Raw genomic sequence first — 22,643 nt, 5'->3', positions numbered from 1 at the left:
TTTAATGTTATCTTCTCCCTCCTGGTCGCAGAAGCTAGAAATATGCCGTAGATGGTATAGTATCCCAGATACAATTACACACACTGGTTTCGTAACTGTTAAATTTCTTAGTAGAAAAGTATAATGCCGCATTTGCGATATTTTCGTGGCTAGTTCGTAGGTTTCATTCTTAGTGGTTTCGTTTTCTGAGCTCTGAAATTTCTGTTAGCTCCGAAAATATCTCCTTAGATCAAATGCTTATGACAGCTTATAACGTCAGATGACCAGACTGCATGGCCTGTACTTTTATGTCAACTGGTAGATGAGATTCAAGTATTTCAATTTTCTTCTGATGGCACATCTCATTTATCAGGTTGATGGCCGTTCATCCTCTTCTTAAAGAACTGGAACAACACACTATCATGCCTACATAGATGGATTTTCCAATCTTTCAACTTCTTGTTGAAGAAATTGGAACCCAGCGTTTGCTAAGTTCTCTTGACCATGATTCCTGTCCGGATGCCACATGAACCTGAACCGTCGAAGAGCAGCCCTTCTTTCATCATCAGGAAGAGTAAAAGCATCTTCAACCGCTTGAGTGATCCAATGTTGTGCTTCCTCCACACTACTGGCAGGTAATCCACCTGTTGGGGGTCTTTGTGCTTCCATCTCGTCATTCTCCTCATCACCAGCATCATACGGAGTTTGGTCACTCGGCAACTTGAACCGTCGGAATTTATACAAAGAGGTTGCGCTTACTTTTTGTGGCCTTTCATGACCCACGTCTATTATGTAATGTCTTTTCATACCACTGGTGTTGTTTGCTGAGCCAGTTTCTTCTCTGATGACTTTTGCAAATTGGTATTCTTGCTTTTGGGGAATCTCGTCCGTGTCCATGTCATCAAACTCATACGCCATATCAGAAAGTTGCATGGGTAGTACATAAGCTACGATTTCGTCTTTATGGAATTTATTGTATGGATTCACGTCAAGAAGTTCGACGAATCTATCTGGAACGGGCTTTCCTGGAGCAAATGGGTCGGATTTGATCTCTTTGTCGTCCTCATATTCAGGGATATCTGATTTTGTGAGCAACTCGTTCATTTTCTCTAATTCGGTACATGCAATGACCTCTCGCAGTAGAGAGAAGTGTTCCGAGTCCATTTTGAGTCCACATATTCGCAGTATAACCCGGGCCAGTTCTCTGTAGAGAAGACAATCAGTCACTGGTAACTCTGAGTGTTGAAGACACAAATGGTGTTGGTCTGATTCGAGAGTTTGCATGAAAACCATCCGTTCTCTCGGATGCTCAGATAGGCACTTCCCATTGTTATCTACGAGTTCAACTTTCAGGTCCTCTACACAGGTGAACTTGTTGACTTCTTTCAGTCTTTTTATGCCACCTGATTGGTCCTGAGTAAGTCGTGCTCCTTCATTCTCATGCCTCAAAAGTCTCGTAAGTGCACGCTGCAATTCTTCAGCGACTAAAAATCTGCGGATAGTTTGAAGAAAACGGCAGTTGTGTCCTGCGATACAATCCCTGTTTGACCTGCAAGGACGTTCAGTCATGGAATCGCCTAAGTTATGAGGACGAAGTTGTTCAGGCAGGAGAGCAAGTATTCTTGTATCCTCACGTGAATCATCAATTCCGCACTGTTTAAGGTCAACAACAAAGTCAACTCCGAGCTTCTCTGGCGATGGCAGATTCGTCTTGAGAGATGTGTCGGCACAGCAGAGACTAGTTGATTTCTTTAGCCGCCCAGTTGTGGAGGGAAGGTAGAGAATCTCTTCTGTATTGAAGGTGTCCGAAGATGATGAGAAAATTAACTTCACTGCTGTGAAAGCTGTTTTCATTTCGTTCGGATGCATTTCATGCTCACCGCACTCGTCCTTAATCGATGCTAGCACCCTGACAAGCTGCTTGAACGTTGGCTTTGTTTGTGCGCCAATAGTTTGCAGAAAGGACCGATGATTTTTAATTTGGTCAGAGGCGTTATACAGATATGGGCGTAGCATAAGCTGGTCTTCTTTCCTCATGTTAAAAACGATCTGGTCTGCCCGCACAAGTACACAGTTGTTATCTACCAAACAAATTGGTATTCCTTCCAAGTTGATGGTGGTAGGTAGTGTCTTCTGGTCATACTGGTTCTGAAGATACTGTAGAATCACTTTCATCACATTGTTCAGAGTACCTCTGGTTTTAGCATCGACTCTATCTTCAACATCGCAGCAGTTCCACTTCATCATTTTGAAACACACATTCTGAATGTGCTGTATGATGAAACTTTGCGGTGTACTGCGTTCAGTACCCAGTTCTGTTTTGCCATCCTTACTTCTTACCCATACACCAGCTGGCAAAACCTTGGCAACAGACCACGCAAGTTCCATGTCAGCGTGTGGAATCCCCTCGTTAAAACTTGTGAAGGCTTGCTCTCCTGTTCTGTCTAATCGCCCCTTGTAAGCTGGGAAGATATTTGTGAGATTTGCCCTGATTTGCACTGGTGGGATGAAGTTAATGCTCGATACCCTTTGTAAGAATGCTCTATTTCTTAATGCCTCGTTGTGTTGCAACTCGGCTAACAGAACCCTTGCCTTTCTCTTTAAGCTGTCTCGTTCTGACACTAGAGTCACAACACTTGCCTCTTTCTCAATTTCTTTGGCATATGACCAAAACAAATCTTCAGTAACGACGCGATTGAATCCTAACTCTTCCAGGAAGTCACGCCAGGTTGCAAATCGGGTTGGTAACATTTTATGTGGTTCCACCATTTCTTGAAACACAGCAATGGCCGGTTCGTAGTAGAAGGATGGCCTTTCTAGAAACCCGTGTGTGGCATCTGGAATCCATTGTAGACATGCCAGAATTCTGAGAAAGGAGCTCCTCTGATTAGTTTGCTTAGCAGTGTATGTTCGTAGGGTATAGTTCATGATGTGACTCATGTGATTTTCTTTGGCGTTCTGCGGAAGCATATTGAAATTGGGTACAACGTACCTTCTGTATATGTCTTCTTCATCGATAGGTGTAATATCTAGCAATTGATAAAGTTCCTTCAGCTTGGCGTCTGGTTTAAGGAACATACAGCTGCACTGTCTCATCCACACCCCGTCATCCATAGGCATGTAGGTGTTACATGTATGCAAATTCCGGTATTCATGTATACTTGAGAGGGAGCCATTTGATAGGCGAAATATTGGAAGCTTCATGAGGGTTCTTTTGCTCCATATAACCTGCCGTCGCTTTTCCCCAGTATATGCGTCCTGAAAGTAACACAGCAGTTCGTGTGACGCATCAACGTTTAAAATTCCCTCTAGGGTTTGCTCTTCTAGAACATATTCAAACATTTTCAGAACATCATTTCTGTTATCAATCGAAGCCAAAGTGGACTTTAGAAAAGTACCATAATTCGATTCCCCCTGTTGCCGCCAAAAACGATCGTACACCACCAATGATCTACTTTGCTGGCCTAATAAGGGCAGCGATAAGGTTGGACAACGGAGTAGGTCTCCAAGTAACTTCCTTATCGTATATGACTGCGAGTTGTCCGTTGATAGAACAGTTTTGGCCTTTGCCAAAGTTACAAGTGTCGACGCTGTTGTAGGAATTATTGGCCACCTGATATCCGGGTTGCTTTCGCCACAATCGAATACGAATGTCCAAAATCGTTGCAACCAATTTTGCGTTGGTTGTCCATCTTCACCAGGCGTCCATTTGACGTGCTTGGAGGATTCCTTCCAATCTTCTGGAAAATGCTGGTCGAGGTGATGTTTCAGATGCACCAGACTGAATGCTTTAACCACCCCGCTGTTCATGAGGTTTTTGGTATCATCTTCTCCCTCTAAGATTGCAACGACTGACTTGTGGATGAATGATTCTGCTCTTTCGGGTAGAAGGTCAGCAAATTTTGTGAAATATACAGCATCTTGTTTGGTGAAAAGGTCTATCTTGTTATCATTTGTGAGTCTTAGAGGAACTCTGTGTAAATCAGGAGAAGTCTTGCGGCCACATAGGCAATATCGTGTTACGGAATGAAGCCGATCCTGTGTTCTGTATTTCGAATTTTTTAGGCATACTGGTAACTGAGGTGCTATCTCTTGTGCGTTGTTTCCCAAGTGCTTCAGTAATTGATCTGCGGTAATGCATTCCACTTTTACACCAGCATCGTGGAAAGCCTGGTACAACTTCAGTGGTGCCCTTACCAATTTGAACTTCACAGAATGGAGGAAAGAACGAACCCTATATGTATCCATGTTGTCAAAAAACGCCAAACTTGATTGTGCATTCGGATGGTGCCACGAAATTGATATTTCCTCCCCTTCGGCGTCACATACGACAAGTAACACCTTCATGTTGAGTGTACCAATGTTCTGTAACGTTTTCTTCTTCAAGTTATTCCAATCCCCGTAATCACCAGTAGGAAACACACTGTAGTACTCGCCGACGTTTTTATCCGATATATCGCCCGGGTTCTCCGGCAATATCCGTTTTGCTTCTTCAATCAAGTGAGCATATGCAGTTGCAATCACCTGTTCCGTTAGATATCTATTCCAGGGATGATCTAGACATGTTTCCGAGCCGTCTCCTTGAGCAAAAAATCCTGCACTCTTTGCTAAATGTCTCCTTGAACTATCCAAAGCAAAAGATCCGTTAACGTGTACCGGAAGCTGAGACTCGATTGGAAGTGGAAGAAATGAGTATACTCGCCTCTTCATATTCCATCTTGAGGTGTTGTCGCCAATTGCTTGTTTTGATTGTAACAGAGCAGCGACACCTCCTCTGGGTAGCTGAGGTTTCAAGCCTTGTTGTTGCCTGTCATCTTGTTTTTCATATGGTTCATCAGACCCAACAGTTTGAGCTACCATCCAGGTTTCCAACAAGTTCTCTGTGTCTTCGATAGTAATGCTATACACTTTTGTCATTGGCGGGATCTGATCAATTGTATCCTTGTACGTGTTGACGTGATCACTGAGGTCTTGACGTCGTTCTCTATCTGTATCAGTGATGTTGCTCGAAATACTGTACATTTGCCGCAATTCACCATCATCTTCAATGACAGATACCTTGATGTTCTCAATGTACTTCAGGAAGAACATAGAGTCCTTAGCAATTTTCTTGAACTGCTCCAAAAGTGTCTTGATCTTGAAGTCATCGTACCATTCATCTGATATGGAAGAATGTTGGGTATTCATTTGCACTGTTTCCCTTGATCGAAGTGGAAAGCGAAACATTGTTGCTCCTTTCAAAGTAAATTTGTCACCATGATATCCCGTCAACATATCGGGAAATTTGTTCTTAAATGAATCTCCACAGGTGTACATTTTACCTGGATGCTTCGTTGTGGCTCCGGGGACATGTCGCACGTAGGGGTCGAAAATGCATAACTTCTCATCGTCTGACAAGAATGTTGGGCAATCAGTCAAATGATACACAGCATTGAATCCAATACCAAATCTCCCAGTTGTTGATTTGTCGGCACCCTTACCGCCCACGCCAACCTTCTGTATTCCTTTGATGTCTTCTTTCGTGAAAGGCCGATTGTTATATACGCACAGAGCTGGCAGACTTTGCATAGGCCCCCACTTGTCTTCATCAACCACTTTGTTTGTTCCATGAGTTAGTGGATCATATACAAAATGGAGTTCCGTTGCTTGTGCGTCATCAGCATTTTGCAATAGTTCTTTCATGACATCAGATACGTGGTGATAGTCTCGCAATATGCCCTGAAGCCTGTTGATAAGAGACTCAGTTTGGCCAAAGCTATCTTCGAAACCGTCAGATGAAGAACAGTCCTGTAGGGTTCTTTGTCTTGCAGTTTGTATTCCTAGTACCCTAGCATTATGGAGAGCCAGCTTTGGATGTGCCGTATTCCATGTAGCATCTTCAACCCACCACATATCATTGAATGTGAGAGAATCTGCTTTCTGGATGACGCCATCTTGGTCAACGGCTAGAATTTGACCGTCAGTCTTCTCACTGCTTGGTTGGACAGCTTGGATTAACCATTCGCGACTCCTTGTTATCTCGTCTTTACTTTCTTCACCTTCTTCGGAAGTTTCCTTGACAGTTTCTGTTATCGTATCGATGCCATTCTGTATCATCTTGTGGGCTAGGATCACATAGTCTTCACTCAGAGGTGTACCTTTGTGTGTCTCATCCAGTTTCGCCACCACTCCAAAAAAGTCATCTGGCTGAAATTTGTCTCTAACACTACACAGTTTAAGGAGATTTGTGTATGGCGTAAGTGTGCTGGGCACACTATACAGGAACGGAGGGCAGTGGTCTTTAAATTGGAATGCCAGTTGAGTCACAGATACAAACTTTCCATCAGTGAACAGAAAGTTTGCACATTCTAGCTCCTGGATCTCTGCCTGGAACTTTTCATCTGGCAGTATTTGATTGTCTTCGGCGAGAATGCATAATTTCTTTTGAAGAAATTCGTATATATCTCCGCAAATTTTGGCAACTGTTGAATGTATTTCTGCTTTACATTCTTCTTGGATGATTTCTTGCAACTGCTTTACAACATCTTCAACGCTTGGTTCTTTATCGTTGAGTTCTAGAAATATCTTCAACCGTTCAGTCATCACATCAGAACCGAGTTGCTTTTCATCAAGAACTTCTCGCACTGTACCTATCAAGTTGATAAACTTTGCCTCCAAGATCTCCTTTGCTGGTGCGAATTGCCTTATTGTGCCAAACCAATTTAATGGGTAGTCTTCTGGCTTCAGCATTACTGGAAGAAACCGCGCTTGCTGCAATCTTGAAATCTGGTCTGCTGTGGGAGCACACATGTCTTCCATGTTATCCTCCTCACTACTTGCAACATGAAGCGCTTTCAACTTCTTATCAATAATCTCTAGTAAGACGACACTTCTGTGGAATGGAGATTCTGCAAAGCCTTCTTCGACATCCACAACTTCAGCTCGCTCACATATATCCTCCCAGTCTAATGTGTCTGTAGCCATACCTAGTTCTGTTAAGGAATGGAGACGATCTGATTTCAGGTAACCAGCTCCGCTGGGAAAACGCATGTCCCCTTCGTGATATAGTTTCCCAACAACGCTGTCAGGGTGGATAAGTTTACCTGGCTTTACAAGAGTTTGACGAATGTCGGGATTTTCATTTCCAGTTACGGGAATGCATGGAGTTGCACATAATTTCGCATCAAACTGGGTAACCTTTGTAGAGCCTATGCGTTCATCAAGTATATGCTGGATGATCATATCACGTTGGTCTGCATCAATGACGTTGTCACTCTCACCATCACTTTCATCGTCTTCTTCTCCTTCTTGCAGCACTGGAAAAAAGACTGTTTCTACAAATCGTGCCCATGTGTATATGTTATCTTGGAAGTCCTCCAAGACCCCTGATTGCTTAATACTCTCACGGACTAGAGGTAGGAAAGCAACAATTTTGCTGGGGTGGCGGTGTTGATTGATGAGAGCTTTAACAGCCACAACAACAGGGTGTGTATCAGAAACATCATCCAGGAAAACCACACTCTGCAAGGCGATCCACCTGCTTCCAGTATAAATGACGTCTGTTGAAGACTCACACAACCGATCGTAGAAACCTTGAACAATTGGTCGAAAGTCACTATGTACTGCGTCAAAGGTTGGCCACAATGTCTGAAAAGAACGGGCGTCTATATCTTCAGATGTTTTTAAGTCATTCAACAGGTTGAATAGTGCCCTGCAAATTACATCGGTCATAAGGCAAATGTTCCACTGCACTTCAAACACTTCTGTCGACAAATCCGTTGATGCTTTTGTTGTGCTCCACAACTGTCGACGGTTTGGTTGGAGCAAGAAAGTGCCATTGATGTAAAATGGTAAACCTGTATATATTTCTAGTGGTAGAAAACTGAAAGCGTGTCCCTCACTTTCCTTTGGTACTAACCCCTCTGCTCCAGTCCGCAGTAAAGTTGCAACTCCACCGCATGGCAGGATCCCAAAACGTCGCCCTTCCTTTGTGCTTGCTTTCTGGAGCGCTGTTTCAGTTGACATGCAGGAGCTAACACAATAGACAAATTTCCTCTTTGATGGTTTCTTTTTCCTGGCTAGGGTGTCCTTTCTATGAACTTCAAGTATCATACTAGACTCTGTGTCATTGGTTGTGGTCTGGGGACATTGTGGTGAAGATACTTCATCTACAGGAAGAATGTTCCTTTTTGCCACGGTAAGGAGATTTCGCTGTGTTTTCAAGTCCGTATTAGGTCCTCCGATGGAGCGGTCAAGCTGCATTTTTCTCTTAACGTATACCGAGAGTACCTCTTCGGTTTCATTTGGGCTTTTGCCTTCATTGAGAATATGAACACTCAATCTTTCGATGTTTTGAGTAAATAGCAACAATGTAGACGTTGATTCCTTCAGACCGTCCAACAAACTCTGCATCTTCTCTTCCGACTGGTAAATAGCGTCTGAAAGCATGGTTGTTCTTTCTTGTGTGGCTTCAACCTCTCCACGAAGAGGTAATCTGAAGAGAGTATGTTGGTAGTTGTCACACTCTAACACATTGCATCCAAATACATCTTGAAATGGTTGAAACTGGTCTGGAAAACTTCGCACTGTAACTTTGTGCCTGTCATTCCGCAAATCCAACTTGATCCCCGGTTTAGCGGCTTGAACACGCTCTCGCAGATGGGTAGTGCGTGGATCAAAGATCATGATAAAAGGTCCGCTTACTACGCTTGGAACATCTGTCAAGTGATACACGGATGTAAATCCTATCCCAAATCTACCAACTTTTTCAAGTTCCAGTTTCTTTGTCGCAGCTGCTATGTTACATATATTTTTGACATCTGATTCAGAGAATTGTGCATCATTATATGCCCACAAGGCCGGACCATGGCAGGACTGCATATCATTGTTCAGTAAGGTTGTTTTATTCATGGTGTTTGTTCGCCAGTCAATGAGGAACTTCACCTCAGACGCTCCAGCGTCGTCCGCGTTTTGAATCAGTTCTTTGAAGATGTCGACCCCTTCTTTATACAAATCAAGGTTCCGGCGAATGGCATCTACCGTTGTTTCATGAGGGCCTTCCATGTCATACCCCAAATCGATAGCCTCTGTTGGGGCAACATTGTGACTGAGTCGAAGAAGTCCTAAGTGTTTTGCTGTTTCTGTCGGCAGTTTCGGGTGCACCACTGGTAGTTCACACTCACTATTATCGTACTGATCAAGGAGTCTTTCGTCATCAACGTACAGACAGTTATGAGCTTCTACTAGTTTTAGAGAAGTGTCTTTGTTTCTGATTGGTACCAATATATCCTGAGTAAGTTGATTCCCTTCTGTTTGAGAGTTCGAGATGCAGTTCAAAATATCGCAAACCAATCCCAGATCATCTTGAATTTGTTTCTCCGATTTTTTGTTGTCTTGGTTTTCTTTCTGAATGGATACTAACACGCTGCACAGAACATTGTCAGGGAAGTTGTCTTTAACCCCTGCTCCAGAAAGTAGTCTATCATAGACCTTCACTGATTTTGGTAGGATGAATAGGTAAGGATCTAGTTTTACTCTCAGGCTTCCTCCATCAAACGCCACCTTGTCTGTTGAGGTGAATCCCTGTCCATGCCACACCCACGGAACGTCCTCCAGTTCTGTATCAATGGCTGAATTTACATGGTCTGTACTTGATTGGTTTAAAAAGTGGTATATAGTTGATGTCATCTTCGTATATGTCGCAGTATCCGAATCATCATCGTAACTGTTGCATAGATTCTTCAAATGCAGAACTACACGTCGGACATCTTCAAAGTTGTGAGGATCTAATTCACGATGCCAATCAAATGTCGAAGCCATCGATTCTGAAAGCCCAGTCTGGTCCACAATCGGAACTACACTTCCTTGTAGCAGAGCAGTTGAATACGCAGCAACATCTCGTGGTTTGAACAGAGCAGCTTCATGTCCAAACCATATCAGACTGGATGGATACTCTACAATATTTGAAGGAGATGGCATAACCGGTACCCATGGCTTTTCCTGTAGAAAGCTCGCAAGAGACTTTGTGATATTATTATAGTGGACTTGGTCATTCAAAAGATGATTCATTTTGTTGATGTAGGCAAATAAGATTCTCGCCCGAAGTAGTACTTCGATTGTCACCACACAACTTTGGATTTCTGAAGCTGCTGTCAGTAATTCAGGAGCTGTAATGGAACCCGGATTTCTGAAACCCACACGACGGATTTGCTTGAGTAATTCTCCCTCAGCAAAAGCACCAACGGGAAATAGAGAGCTTTGACAAAATAGACGTTTTAAGTCGTCAATGTCAGGATCGAATAGTTTGTGTGGTGATTCTTTGCTTCCATCCCCCGTAGGTATGAACCTCACAGATTTAACATCAGAGTCGTATTGAGATCTTTCCAGAATCCATTCCATCAGCTCTAATATCTCAGCATCCTTGTAGTAGCTATCTGGGTAAGAAACATGAGGAAGGATATACGACTTGAGGAGTTCCTCTTCCAGGACCTTATGACAACCAAGTTTCTTCAGAAACTCTTCTGAGCTTTCGTCTTTGATGCATATGAATGCGTCTTTCAGATGAGTAATAGGTATTCCGTGATAATCCTCTGGTATCATTCGTTTGCAACGGACGAATGAGACATAACTACCGCGAGTATCTGGAAATACTGGTAGCTGGGTCAAGAAATCATGGTGTTTTTCAATAGCACGGATTGGAAGGTCAGCAAGAAAAATTCTGAAAGTATCCTTGACTTCTTTTGTCATTTCCTTCGTAGCTTTTATCACCAGCTGTCTGTTTGATGCCATAAGAATATTGCAGACGCCATCAGGAGTTGCTGGTTGAATCAGGGTGGCAGTTTCAGGGTGGTCGGTCACAAAGTCTGGTAAGTGGTGATTTATGACAATAACACCTAAGTTTTCAAGGAAGGAACAAATGCAGTCTGGAATATTCAAATCACTGGAAGATGATTCGATATCTGAAGGAGCATGTCCGTCCTTGAATATGATCTTATTAGGCTGAAGTTTTACAAGTTTCTGGCTTGTTTCTTCACTAGATGGTTGTACTGGAAGTAGAGGAATATCTTTCAAATTGTCCATTGGGAGCTTTCGGTGATTGTGGCTCAACCATGTCCAGATATTCGATAGCCATTGAACTTGAGGATGGCCATTGTCAATGTGATGCCACTGTACGCTTAGATCTGCAGTTTGAACCCAATGTCGTGGTAAAGCTTCTTTTAAAAGCGCGAGAACGTGTTCCACGTTGAACTGAACTAGCTGTGTTACATCAAGGGCATCTTCTGTATGGAGCGATGGAGGCAGAGTCTCTGCTGCAAATCTGTGGTCAAGGTTTGGAATAATATCTGATGGCATATCATCTGAAGGAATGTATACATCATCAAGCGATTTGCAGAGTTGTCTGAAGGAGCCATCTCGAAGAGGAAGAAGGTGAATGTTGCTAATGTCACGTACTTCTTCATCCCGAATAATATATTTCAAAAGCATAAGCTTTTCTTCATCGCTAATCCAGTTCAGCGTGTCATCGCGAATTGCATTTCGTACCAAAGCCGGTGACACCTTTGTTATTTCCACTGCAGCAGTATTCATGGTATTGAGGGCATATTGAACATTGCTCGGAATTTTCACAACCGGTTGCCGTTTTTGCAAGAGCACCTTTTGTATCAGATCACTCAATGTTGTATGAGCTTCCTCATTCAGCAGTACTTCTTGGGGCGTCAACCACCTACCACCGTCAACTTTTGAAAACAGAATTCGCTCTTGCTGTAGTTTTCTCACCAGTGCTACTACCCCTTCATTCCAGATCTGATGTCTGTTTTCACCTGCACCTGGCCAACATCTATAAACATCACCAGGTGTCATATCTGATGCTATTGCTTGTAGCAATAGCCTTCCATATGCATCTGGAAACACTTCTTGTATAAGCTTCCTGTTCCACTGAGCTTGCGGATCTTTGGCGCTGTCGCCGTCAGGCCATTTGATACCCCTGCGGTTATCATTCAACCCAAAGTAGCCATGTATGTGAACAGGGAAACCGGAGCTTTCATCAGCGGGTAATGGCAAGAAACAAAACACCCTACCAGCCGCAAGAGCTGTGCTACCAATGATATCATTAGCGGGAATAGTCACACTCACCCAAGGCAAAAGTTTAAGATCATGATCTTGCAGCTCTTTACTTACACTCTGTATCTTAAGTAGATTCAAAGTTACATACCTAGAACTTTTGGACTCGAAACTTGTGGATTTTTCGATGTGAAAATCCATGCAAGTCTCAACATCCTCCGTCATTGCCTTGCAGCCCTCTACAAACATCCGTCTCTTTTCCCTCACATTGTTGATATCATTTTCAGCAATGCATACTCGATACAACAACTGTGGATCTTCTGAATCGCTTTGCTTCATATAAAGGGACACTGATTCCACACTTTTCAAATATAGTAGCGATATTTCAGCATCTTCTTGATATGAAGCAAAGAGATCCTCAACACGTTTGTTGGTATAGATAGTCTTACTTAGCTCAGACTCTTCTTGACGTAAAGGAAATCTGAAGATTGTTCCTGAATAGTGGCCTTTCTTCATGGTCTCGTCGTCTATGTCAAAGATGTGATGCATGAATGGTTTCAGCTGGTCTGGACTCTGAAGTAGCCTATTGGAATTGAGTCTCCAACTCTTACCTTTGTTTCCCTCTCCGAAGCATTTTTCTTGAGGGTCTAGGTATCCTAACTGAGGGCCGCTCAAGATACTAGGTATATCTGTACACAAACATGACAAAACAGATCGAGTGTCCTAATTAAAATTAAAATTCTTTTCTATGGAATGTAAAGGTAACACGGAGATAGTCTAAATATCTTGTCGTATTCCTCATTGTTGACATCATCGAAAGTTGTACGTTAGGTTAAGCCCAACTCCCTCTGCTTTTTGCCTAAGTGGAAGGAAGGAAGAAAGAAAGAAGATGAAGAGGAAAGATGTTTCTACACCCGGAATGACCCACCGACCCCTCGGGTGCATCTGCCAACCAGCAGAGCGGCTATAGCAAGCCAAAAAGCCACGCGTATGAGCGCTGCCCGGCCAACGTTTTCGTGTGTGTAATATAGTTTGGCAGGTTTGCGCTATCGGATCACGTGGGATGCATGGTGTTGCAGTCGCTTCGTGTTGTATTGTTTTGTATGTTATAGTAATATGGTATTAATATAGTTCAAACTTGATCTTAATATGATATTTTGTACCCAAGACATCCAATTATCATTCTATGAGTGGACAATCATATTAGGGTCAGTAGAATGATTACTGTGAGTATAGCCAAACTGAGTTAAATGGAGCCAGATCCGTAATCATGGTAATGATTTTAGTGACCCATGGCCTCAGCATTTTATTACTATACATTACATACCAGTCACGTGGTAAACCGAATTGAATCCCAGTCCAAATCGGCCCGTTTTTGTCGGTTCATTCTTCTTCCCACTCTGCTCAGGATTTTGAATGTTATGCCAATCTTTGTCGTTAAACACACCATCGTTGTAAGCGTACAGTGCAGGACCTTGGAATTTGCTGAGTTCTTGGGAACACAATGAGTCCGTAGCATATTGGGTTTGATCGAACATAAAAATGACCTTCCTTGCTCCGGCATCATCAGCGTTTTGTACAAGTTCCTGTAAGAAAATGATGATACAAATTAGTTGACGATTTTGCTGTATTTCATATATCATGTATATGTACGTGTGTTAATTATTTTATGAGACTAGAGAGGCGGGCGGGGGAGTAAGCAATTGCTATTAGTCCTTCACTTCCTTATTAAAGCCATATTATAACATTTGCTGAGGAGGACGCCTCACTGATTTTTTAAAATGAATTTTTTACACGATTATATTGTACTTTATTAAACCAATATACCCTGCAAAAATCAAGACTCTAGGTGGTGTAGTTTTGTCAAAATCCGAGATATTGAATAAAACGCCGGAACCGGCGTTTTATTATTACGATAGAATTATTAGTCGAACGCATACACGATGTTCGTAACACACAGTACGGTGATCTACACAACAAAGGGTCGTACCATAACATGACCGAAGGAGTGGTACGTATTGGCGACATGCGCTGGTAGTAAAGTCCAATTTTCTTTGCTTTGCCGTGGTTGTTCGGCTCAAAACTAAAAGGGGATATGTCTGACAATAAAACATAACATTTTATGGCAAAGAAATGCTAATCTATTTTGTATGAAAATGTTATAATATGGCTTTAACACTAACCGGGACTCTAAAATTTTCCCTGACCCTAACTTATAACCTAAGCCCTAATCATAACCCTAGCCCAGAACCTAACCATAGCTCTAGTCCTAATGCTGTTATTTTTCTAACATTGACCAGAACCCTATTCCTAACACTAGCCGTAATGCTAACCCTGACCTTATCAGTAACCCTAATTCTACCATAAAATGCCCGAAATCATAACTTTAATGCTTTTCGCACTAAAGAAATAAACAAGTCGAAAACATTTCCTTCCGTGGACTAATGGACTAATGGGCTGTTCCCAAACTAGAGCGATAACCGCACCATAGCTGAACCATGTGGCTTTGGCAGTATATTGTGGTAGGCCTATACCACTGTCACCCGGAGTCTGTAATGGACATTCTCGAAATGTTACGAAGGTATGACCACTCGAGTGGTGTTAATGAAAGAGGAAAAGTAAAGAATATAAAATAAACTGGAGCAACTGTGCCCTTTGCAAGGGCACAAGGTAAGTTAGGCGGATGACTGTGACGATCTGATCAAGCAGCAATACTGTGCAGGATAGTATTAATTTTAATAAGACTTTTTCATTAATTGCCGTTTATACCTTGATCGTGAGAAGCTGTCATTTTGAAAACTTGACTTTTGACCTCTGTATGACCCCCCTTAATGACCTTAAATGAATTTTAAAATATTTTCAACATGTTTAGAATGTCATAAGGATCATTGCGTCTAAATTTCAGCTCAATCGGAGCATTTGGGAAAACTTGACCTTGACCCCTTTATAACCCCTTAATGACCTTAAATGAATCTTAAAATATTTTTTAAATGTTTAGAATGTCATAAGGATCATTGCATTTAAATTTCAGCTCAATCGGAGCATTTTCAGTTAAAATGACCTTTTTGACCCCTGTGACCCCTGGATGACCTCCGACGTTTGGAAATAGTTTTATTATATTCTTTATGTTTTCCTCTTTCATATGACACCACTCATGGGGTCATACCTTTTTGTCATTTAGAGATATGTCCATTTCAGACCAAATGGTTAGTTAGTAAGCTAGTAAGCTAGTAAGTAAGATAGTAAGTAAGCTAGTAAGTAAGCTAGTAACATTCACTCTTATAGGCTGATACCATTTCATGGTTCAGCAAAAATCAAATAAAACTGCAAGTGCATTGCCATTTTGTCACAAATCATACCCAGTCATAACAATACTCAGTCATTGACCTCCTTCATAAGCGTCATATTAAAATAGATATTTATAAGTAAACCTCATTTTTGCTGAACCACGAAATGGTATCAGCCTATAATAGTGTATGTTACTAGGTTCCTAGGTTACTAACTAACCTTTTGGTCTGAAATTGTCATATCTTTAAATGCCACAAAGGTATGAAACCCCGAATGATGTCAAATGAAAGAGGAAGGAGTAAAGAATATAATAAAAATATTTCCTAACGTCAGAGGTCATCCAAGGGGTCACAGAGGTCAAAAAAGGTAATTTTAACCGAAAAGGCTCCAATTGAGCTGAAATTTAAATGCAATGATCCTTATGACATTCTAAACATGTTTAAAATATCTTAATATTCATTTAAGGTTATTAAGGGGTCATAAATGGGTCAAAGGTCAAGTTTTCAAAAATGCTCCAACTGAGCTGATATTTAAATGCAATGATCTTTAAGTCGGCAGCTTTTACTGTACACATTATGAAAATGGTCGGTAACTTTGTATCTGACATTATTATATACATGTAACACAATATACTGCCGAAGCCCCATGGTTCAGCTATGGTGCGGTAACTGCTCTAGTTATTACAATATCTTGGCAAATGGTCGGGATGAACAGTCAGTTTATCCTTAAAATTCAACATAGTGGAAAACTGATTGACTAAAATGCTAGAAGCCTACCTTTAAAATTTGCCCACCATCCGGGTACTTGTCAAGAATACGCTGGAGATAAACGGTCAATGGTGGCGTTCTCTGTCCAAAGCTCTCTGTGGGTGTAGAAAACAGAAAGGAGAAAAATGAAGGACACAGATAAAAATTTTCGCTGGAACATTTGGTATATTTTTTCTGGTATAAACCATGCATTTCCCAATACGGTATGATCAATGGTATCAAGTTGGTTATGGTAACACGTAAGTATCCGAGATACCCAAAGATAAAGCTTCTAAGAGCATTCTTTGGACCAAATTATACGAAGGGAGAGGACAAAAGCGTATTTGATCCCACCCCAACTTTGTCGCTTCTTTTACGTACCCATTAAACTCAAAAATATTTAGAAACATTATAAACGTGTTATAAACACACGTTTGGGTTTTATTCAAAACGTTTTAATGAGATTTAAGTGTCGGGCTGTATAAAGGTCATGAAAACTTTTATATGAAAAAACGCAACAATCTAAAAATGTTCTATTGTCAAATAATGTTGGCAAATATTTTTGCAAACATCAACTCTTAAAGGACATTATTTTATAATGTTTTTCAAATGGACCCCAATCGAAATAAGCTTCAATAGAGGATTTCCTGGGTTATCCAGGGTTGTCAAAACCGGAATAAACAAATCAAACAAAAAAACTTATGCGATCTTGTTATTCCAACACTGACGCAGAAGGTACATCCTTTCATGATCGAAAATAAGATATTTTGCCTATAGCCTTTATTATTAAACCACCCTGTATAATACCTATAGAAAAATATAAAATATATAAAAGTATAGTTTGACTGTAGATATATTTGAGAAATTACAGTATTTATTTACAACCTCGGGTTTTTAATATTTTAGCGTTATTAAGCATAATACACAAAAGGGTCCACAGCTCATCACAGGACATTCTGCCATAAAGAATACCCCAGTTCACAAGAAATTACTCATACCGAGTCGTATAGTTTCTATAGAAACATTCATTCGTTCTCCGGGATTCCCCGGCTCCCACACTCTCATGCAATAATCAGACAATGGGAGTAAGAAGTGAATGATATTAAGTGAATGATAATCTACCAAAAAACGTTGACAACGTAAAGAAATCAGCAAGTTTAAAAACCCACCTCGGCTCACTTTTTGAAACTTGGTCCCATTTGTAAAAGGTATTAATTTAAACTTCATCATATTTATATAAATTTAAAACATTTCCAGAAGTGTAGTAGGCTTGTAATCTTGTTGGAAACGCTGTATTCTGTTGAAATAAAATAAAAACACTGATTTCCTGTTGGTATTCAAAATGGGACCAAGTTTCAAAAAGTGAGCCGAGGTGGGTTTTTTAAACTTGCTGATTTCTTTACGTTGTCAACGTTTTTTTGGTAGATTTCTTTTCTTTTTATGAATGTAACCAAGTAGCTCCAAGCTTGGAAAGTCATCAGGTTACAAAGTGCTCCATAAAACGAAAAATAGATGTTTGAAGTTGCTGTTCATGATTTATGACAATAAATAATTAAACAAAACTTTATCAGTCGTTTATTTTAAAACTTGCTCGTCACGCGTGACTGAGGCGTACACAATGATCAATATATATTTTAATATACTTTAATTATTCAAGGCAACGTAAATATGTACAGAAAATGTAAATATAAACAGCACACACCCAATGTTGACAATGCCAGAGAGATACGGAGAGTAAGTCCGATTTACTTCCAAGTTGGAACTGGTAAATGCGCATATATTTAAGCCTATACTACGGAAGCGTCTAAATGCCCCGACTAGGCAAGATAATCGTGTTTGAATGTTTGTGGTTCTTAGTTGGATATGCCTATTAAGCGGCGGTTATCTGCGATCTTTCGTGGTTTGTGGATTTAATTTCCCTTATCAAGCACTGGCCTCTATCGGGAGCTAATTTATAGTTTAAGCTTGTTGGATATCCATATTTCGTGGTTTGTGGTTCTTCGTAGCCCTGTGGGGCAATCTAGTTGCAAATACAAATTTCGCGGTTTGTGGCTCTTCATTTCGTTTCATTTCGTTTATCGCGGTTTGTGGTCTTAATTTATTGGATATCCATATTTCGCGGTTTGTGGTTCTTTATAATCTATAGGCCTGTGGGCAATCTAGTTGGATATCCAAATTTCGCGGTTTGTGGTTCTTTGTAGTTCTGCGGGCCAACCTAGTTGGATATGCCTAGTAAGCGGCGGTTATCTGCGATCTTTCGTGGTTTGTGGTTTTAATTTCCCTTATCAAGCCTGCCCTCTATCGGGAGCTAATTTATAGTTTAAGCTTGTTGGATATCCATATTTCGTGGTTTGTGGTTCTTTGTAGCCCTGTGGGGTAATCTAGTTGCATATCCAAATTTCGCGGTTTGTGGCTCTTCATTTCATTTCATTTCATTTTATCGCGGTTTGTGGTCTTAATTTGTTGGATATCCACATTTCGCGGTTTTTGGTTCTTTGTAGCCCTGCGGGCAATCTAGTTGGATATCCCTATTAAGCGGAGGTTGTCGGCGATCTTTCGCGGTTTGTGATTTTAATTTCCCTTATCAAGCCCTCTATCGGCAGTTAATTAGTTTAAGCTTGTTGGATATCCAAATTTCGCGGTTTGTGGTTCTTTATAGCCCTGCGAGGCAATCTAGTTGGATATCTAAATTTAACGGCAGTTGTTGGCGATCTTTCGCGGTTTGTGGTCTTAATTTGTTGGATATCCATATTTCACGGTTTGTGGTTCTTTATAATCGATAAGCCTGCGGGCAATCTTGTTGGATATGCAAATTTCGCGGTTTGTGGTTCTTTGTCCTCTATCGGGAGCTAATTTATAGTAACTATAAATTAGCTCCCGATAGAGGGCAGGGCCTGATAGGGTAATTAAAATCACAAACCGCGAAGATCGCTGACAACCGCCGCTTAATAGGATATCAACTAGATTGCCCGCAGGTTCTAAAGAACCACAAACCGCGAAATTTGCATATAAACTGTTTAAGCCTGTTGGATATCCATATTTCGTGGTGTGTGATTCTTTGTAGCCCTGCTGGGCTATCTAGTTGGATATCCAAATGTCGCGGTTTGTGGTTCTTTATAGCCCTGCGGTGAAATCTAGTTTGATATCAATATTCAGCGGCAGTTGTTGGCGATCTTTCGCGGTTTGTGATTTTAATTTGTGACAATTTATAATATTTATTGCAAATATAATTTCAGATTGAACTGTGAACAGAGCCAATGATAAATGTGTTTTAAATAACGAAGATGTCATGATAGTCAGGCATGGTGAAAGCATCTGGATGGTGAAAGTAGGCCTAGGCCTGAAGGCCTAGATGAGAATAAAAATCAGACATGTTTGTTTGATGAAAAAAAAATATCATAATAGCAATGGATGTTCGAGATGGTGTTATTCTTGATTTATGACAATACATTGGTTAATAAAACATTAAGAAAAAAAAGTGGTGGGAAGTTTCGAACCTGAGCAAAAATTCATAAATGGATTAGAAGTCCAGGACCTTAACTGCTTCGCCACGGGGACGACCCGTTATAACGACGGGTGAAAGTGGAGTATTTATTAATATGAATGTATGCTGTGGTCCGGAAAGAATAAAAGAATTGCGAAAAACTTGATTTTTTGGCGAATGGGATCCAGAATTTGTATGTAGGGTATCCAGGAATATACTAGGGTATATTTGAAAGTGAATCTCAAAAGGTAGTGCGACAGTGACAGCCATGTATGGCTGTAGCAGTGACGAAAGATTGTGGATATCAGTATGATTAGCTATGATTTTCCACTAATTTTGGCTATGAAATACCGCGTGAAATAAAGCAAGAATGTTTATTTATTATCAAACAATCGGATTGACTGTATGATTGGTGTAACTTTTGAATTAATGAGTTATTAAAATATTACACTTTGGATAGTAAATACGATTTAGCATGGTTTTAGATATATTTTGTACCCAGCGAAAAATATCATAGAACAATAGCGTTTTGTTTCGTGTAAATATAGTCCCGCGGTGCATCTTCTTATTCTTCTTTATCAGTCGTTTTTTTTAAAACTTGCTGGTCATGCTACCGCGTGACTCTAATTTATTGGAAGTCGTTTACTACGATTGCAATCAATAAATTAATATCAAACTCGACCATCAAGTTTTATATATACCGTGTTCTTTCGACCTGTAACGTAATCCACAATCTCTATATAATCGTATTTAGTCTTCTTTTCTTTAATCTTTAAATCTTTTTTTTTCCATCTATAACCCTAAAATTTAACCCAAAATGAGCAAAATCCACAATCGTCGTAGTCGTCTAGAATTTACAAGCATTTTGGGTTTTGGTGTATATAGTTAAAGACCCATTCAGTGATCTCAGCGAAAGTGTAAAAAATTAAAATTGTTTATTAATTGCTTAAAAGTGAAGGATAAGTCATTCAAATTGTCATTATTTTGGTATTTTTGAAATGAAACATTTGGCAAAAAACAAAGAAAACAGCAGTATTAATGAAGTTGAAGCCCCATTCGAATACATGTAGGTAATTTAGATACTGTCAGTATCTAAATTACAGATTCATGTAAATTCCTTATTTTTGTCTTAAATACACGGCTTTCGGCTGAACCACTATAGCAGGCTATGTTTACATATTTATGACAATGACAAAGTATAGGCCAATAGTATTAGCTATAACCCTAACATTTCTCATAACAAGCTGATTTTTTCAGGATAGGTCCAGGAACATGTGTAGAATCAAATTCCAAAAGTCCCCGAAAATCCCCCTTGTGCTTCCTTCAAAATCCAAGATGGCGTCCAAAATGGCCGCCATTTTCAGTTTTTATCATAACTCTGCCCCCAGACATGTTAAAATCACAAATAAAGCATCTAAATATATGTTTTGAGGTACAAGGAATGTTTTAAAAACATTTGCATGAGGTTTCAATAATCCTAAGTAGCGAAAATTCAAGATGGCGTCCAAAATGACCGCCATTTTCAGTTTTTATCATAACTTTGCCCCCAGACATGTTAAAATCACAAACAAAGCATCTAAATATATATTTTGAGGTACAAGGAATGTTTTAAAAACATTTGCAAGAGGTTTCAATGATCCTATGTAGCCAAATTCTAATATGGTGGACAAAATGGCCGCCTTTTTAGTAAGTAAAATTAGTTTTCAACCAGACATGTGTTTAAGATGTGTTAATTGGCATTGGAGAAAGTTCAAAACTCATGATTTTTAAGCAGACTTATAATGCACATCATCCAAATTCACTACCATTATTACCATCATTATTTTACAATATTGATTCAGTGCTTTTACCATGTGTACAATACAATAGTTACCATTATTTTCTATTTGCCTCCAACAGAGCTGAGCTCATGCCTAGATGGCTTAACTATGTTCACATCGGTATCCCTGTGATGTAATGCAATCAAATGGTACACCTTAAACTTAATCAACTTGCACTGTGTCTTCGGCATTAATGTTCTTCAATGCTGGTTCGGTCTCCTCCTCATTGTCCCCAACTAGTACAGGTGCTGTGTTGCTGCAAGACTGACCACAGCATTTGCTGCAAATCAATGTACAGAAGAGTCTCAATTTTTCTTGCAGTCTGTTGTATGTCATGTTGTTGCAGCCATCTTGTTTGCATCCACATGATATCATGTTGAGCAATGTGTCTGGTGCAACAGCGAGTTCTGTTTCTACTTGAACAAGAATTCCATCTTGTGATCAACATCCCCAGTCAGTTGGACTTAGGTTGTTCCCCCATCCATTCATGAACCATCAGAAAAGTGCCATATCCATCAAATACAACAATCGGGTGTGCTCCATAATGCTTTAGCATCTGTGATGTGTAATTCTGACATATGCCTGCATAGGTGGAGGGATGTGGCCAAATGGCATGTCAAAATAGGTAACCACCATCTACTACAAAGAGACAATTCTCTGGCAGCTTGGAATGCTCAGTGAACGATTTCAAAAGAAGGCCCAGGGAACTCTTTGGCGGTTTACGCATAAGGTAATCTTCAAAGAGAGAAGGTGGCTGAGGACCTAGTTCGTACATAAAGAACGACGCTATCTCAGAGCTGTTGTTCAGTACACATGTGATTCTATTACATAATAGAGTCGGATTCACTTCTACTTGTTGTCCCCTAACTCGCACCATCTTGTCCTTTGCTCCAATCATAGTAACCTTGTCATTTCGGCGTAAGGCAATGTTTGTAAACTTCGTACCCGTTATTTCTATTGCTGACTTCGTGCCAACTTACACCGCTCTATCACAGTTAGCGGATGAATCTGCCACAGTCCCAGTTAATTTGACACAGATACCAGACGATCCGGTCCATACCCAGCAAAGGGGGATGTGCCTTCAATCAACCAACAAAAACTTTACGATCCCTTATGTTCCCGTATGAACACCCGTGAACTGCTCTAAAGCATCACAATCTGGGGCACATCGAGAAAGTGCGTGGACCCACTTGGTTAATGTACTGTCTGTGATACCGCGACCATGTGTCATTCCCCCTGATGTCTTCAAAGTCCACAACAAAAATTGCTCAATGGTTTGGTCAGAGA

The 22,643-nt window shown here is 40.5% G+C and overlaps 2 protein-coding genes across 2 annotated transcripts in view; one reads left to right on the top strand and one right to left on the bottom strand.

Moving 5' to 3' along the window:
* Positions 1-22,643, top strand: part of LOC140143986 (D-beta-hydroxybutyrate dehydrogenase, mitochondrial-like) — a 109,461-nt gene that overhangs the window by 8,136 nt on the left and 78,682 nt on the right. The gene's annotated exons all lie outside the window — the stretch shown is intronic.
* Positions 406-17,117, bottom strand: LOC140143977 (sacsin-like). Its single transcript, XM_072165809.1, has 4 exons — positions 17,051-17,117; positions 16,083-16,168; positions 13,346-13,604; positions 406-12,707 (listed from the first exon to the last, which is right to left on the bottom strand). The coding sequence occupies exons 1-4, from the start codon at positions 17,115-17,117 to the stop codon at positions 406-408; spliced, it is 12,714 nt and encodes a 4,237-aa protein (XP_072021910.1).

This window comes from Amphiura filiformis, unplaced genomic scaffold, assembly GCF_039555335.1.
Source record: "Amphiura filiformis unplaced genomic scaffold, Afil_fr2py scaffold_35, whole genome shotgun sequence".
NCBI lineage: Eukaryota > Metazoa > Echinodermata > Ophiuroidea > Amphilepidida > Amphiuridae > Amphiura > Amphiura filiformis.
Note: the sequence above shows the minus strand (reverse complement) of the source record. Positions and strands in the feature narration are given on the sequence as shown.

Coding starts and splice junctions, on each gene's coding strand:
- LOC140143977 (XM_072165809.1), bottom strand. CDS start 17,117: ATGAGAGTGTGGGAGCCGGGGAATCCCGGAGAACGAATGAATGTTTCT. Junction 13,605..16,082: donor ATGGTGGGCAAATTTTAAAG/GTAGGCTTCTAG, acceptor ATTTTCTTACAG/GAACTTGTACAAAACGCTGA. Junction 12,708..13,345: donor TTCGGTTTACCACGTGACTG/GTATGTAATGTA, acceptor GTTTGTGTACAG/ATATACCTAGTATCTTGAGC.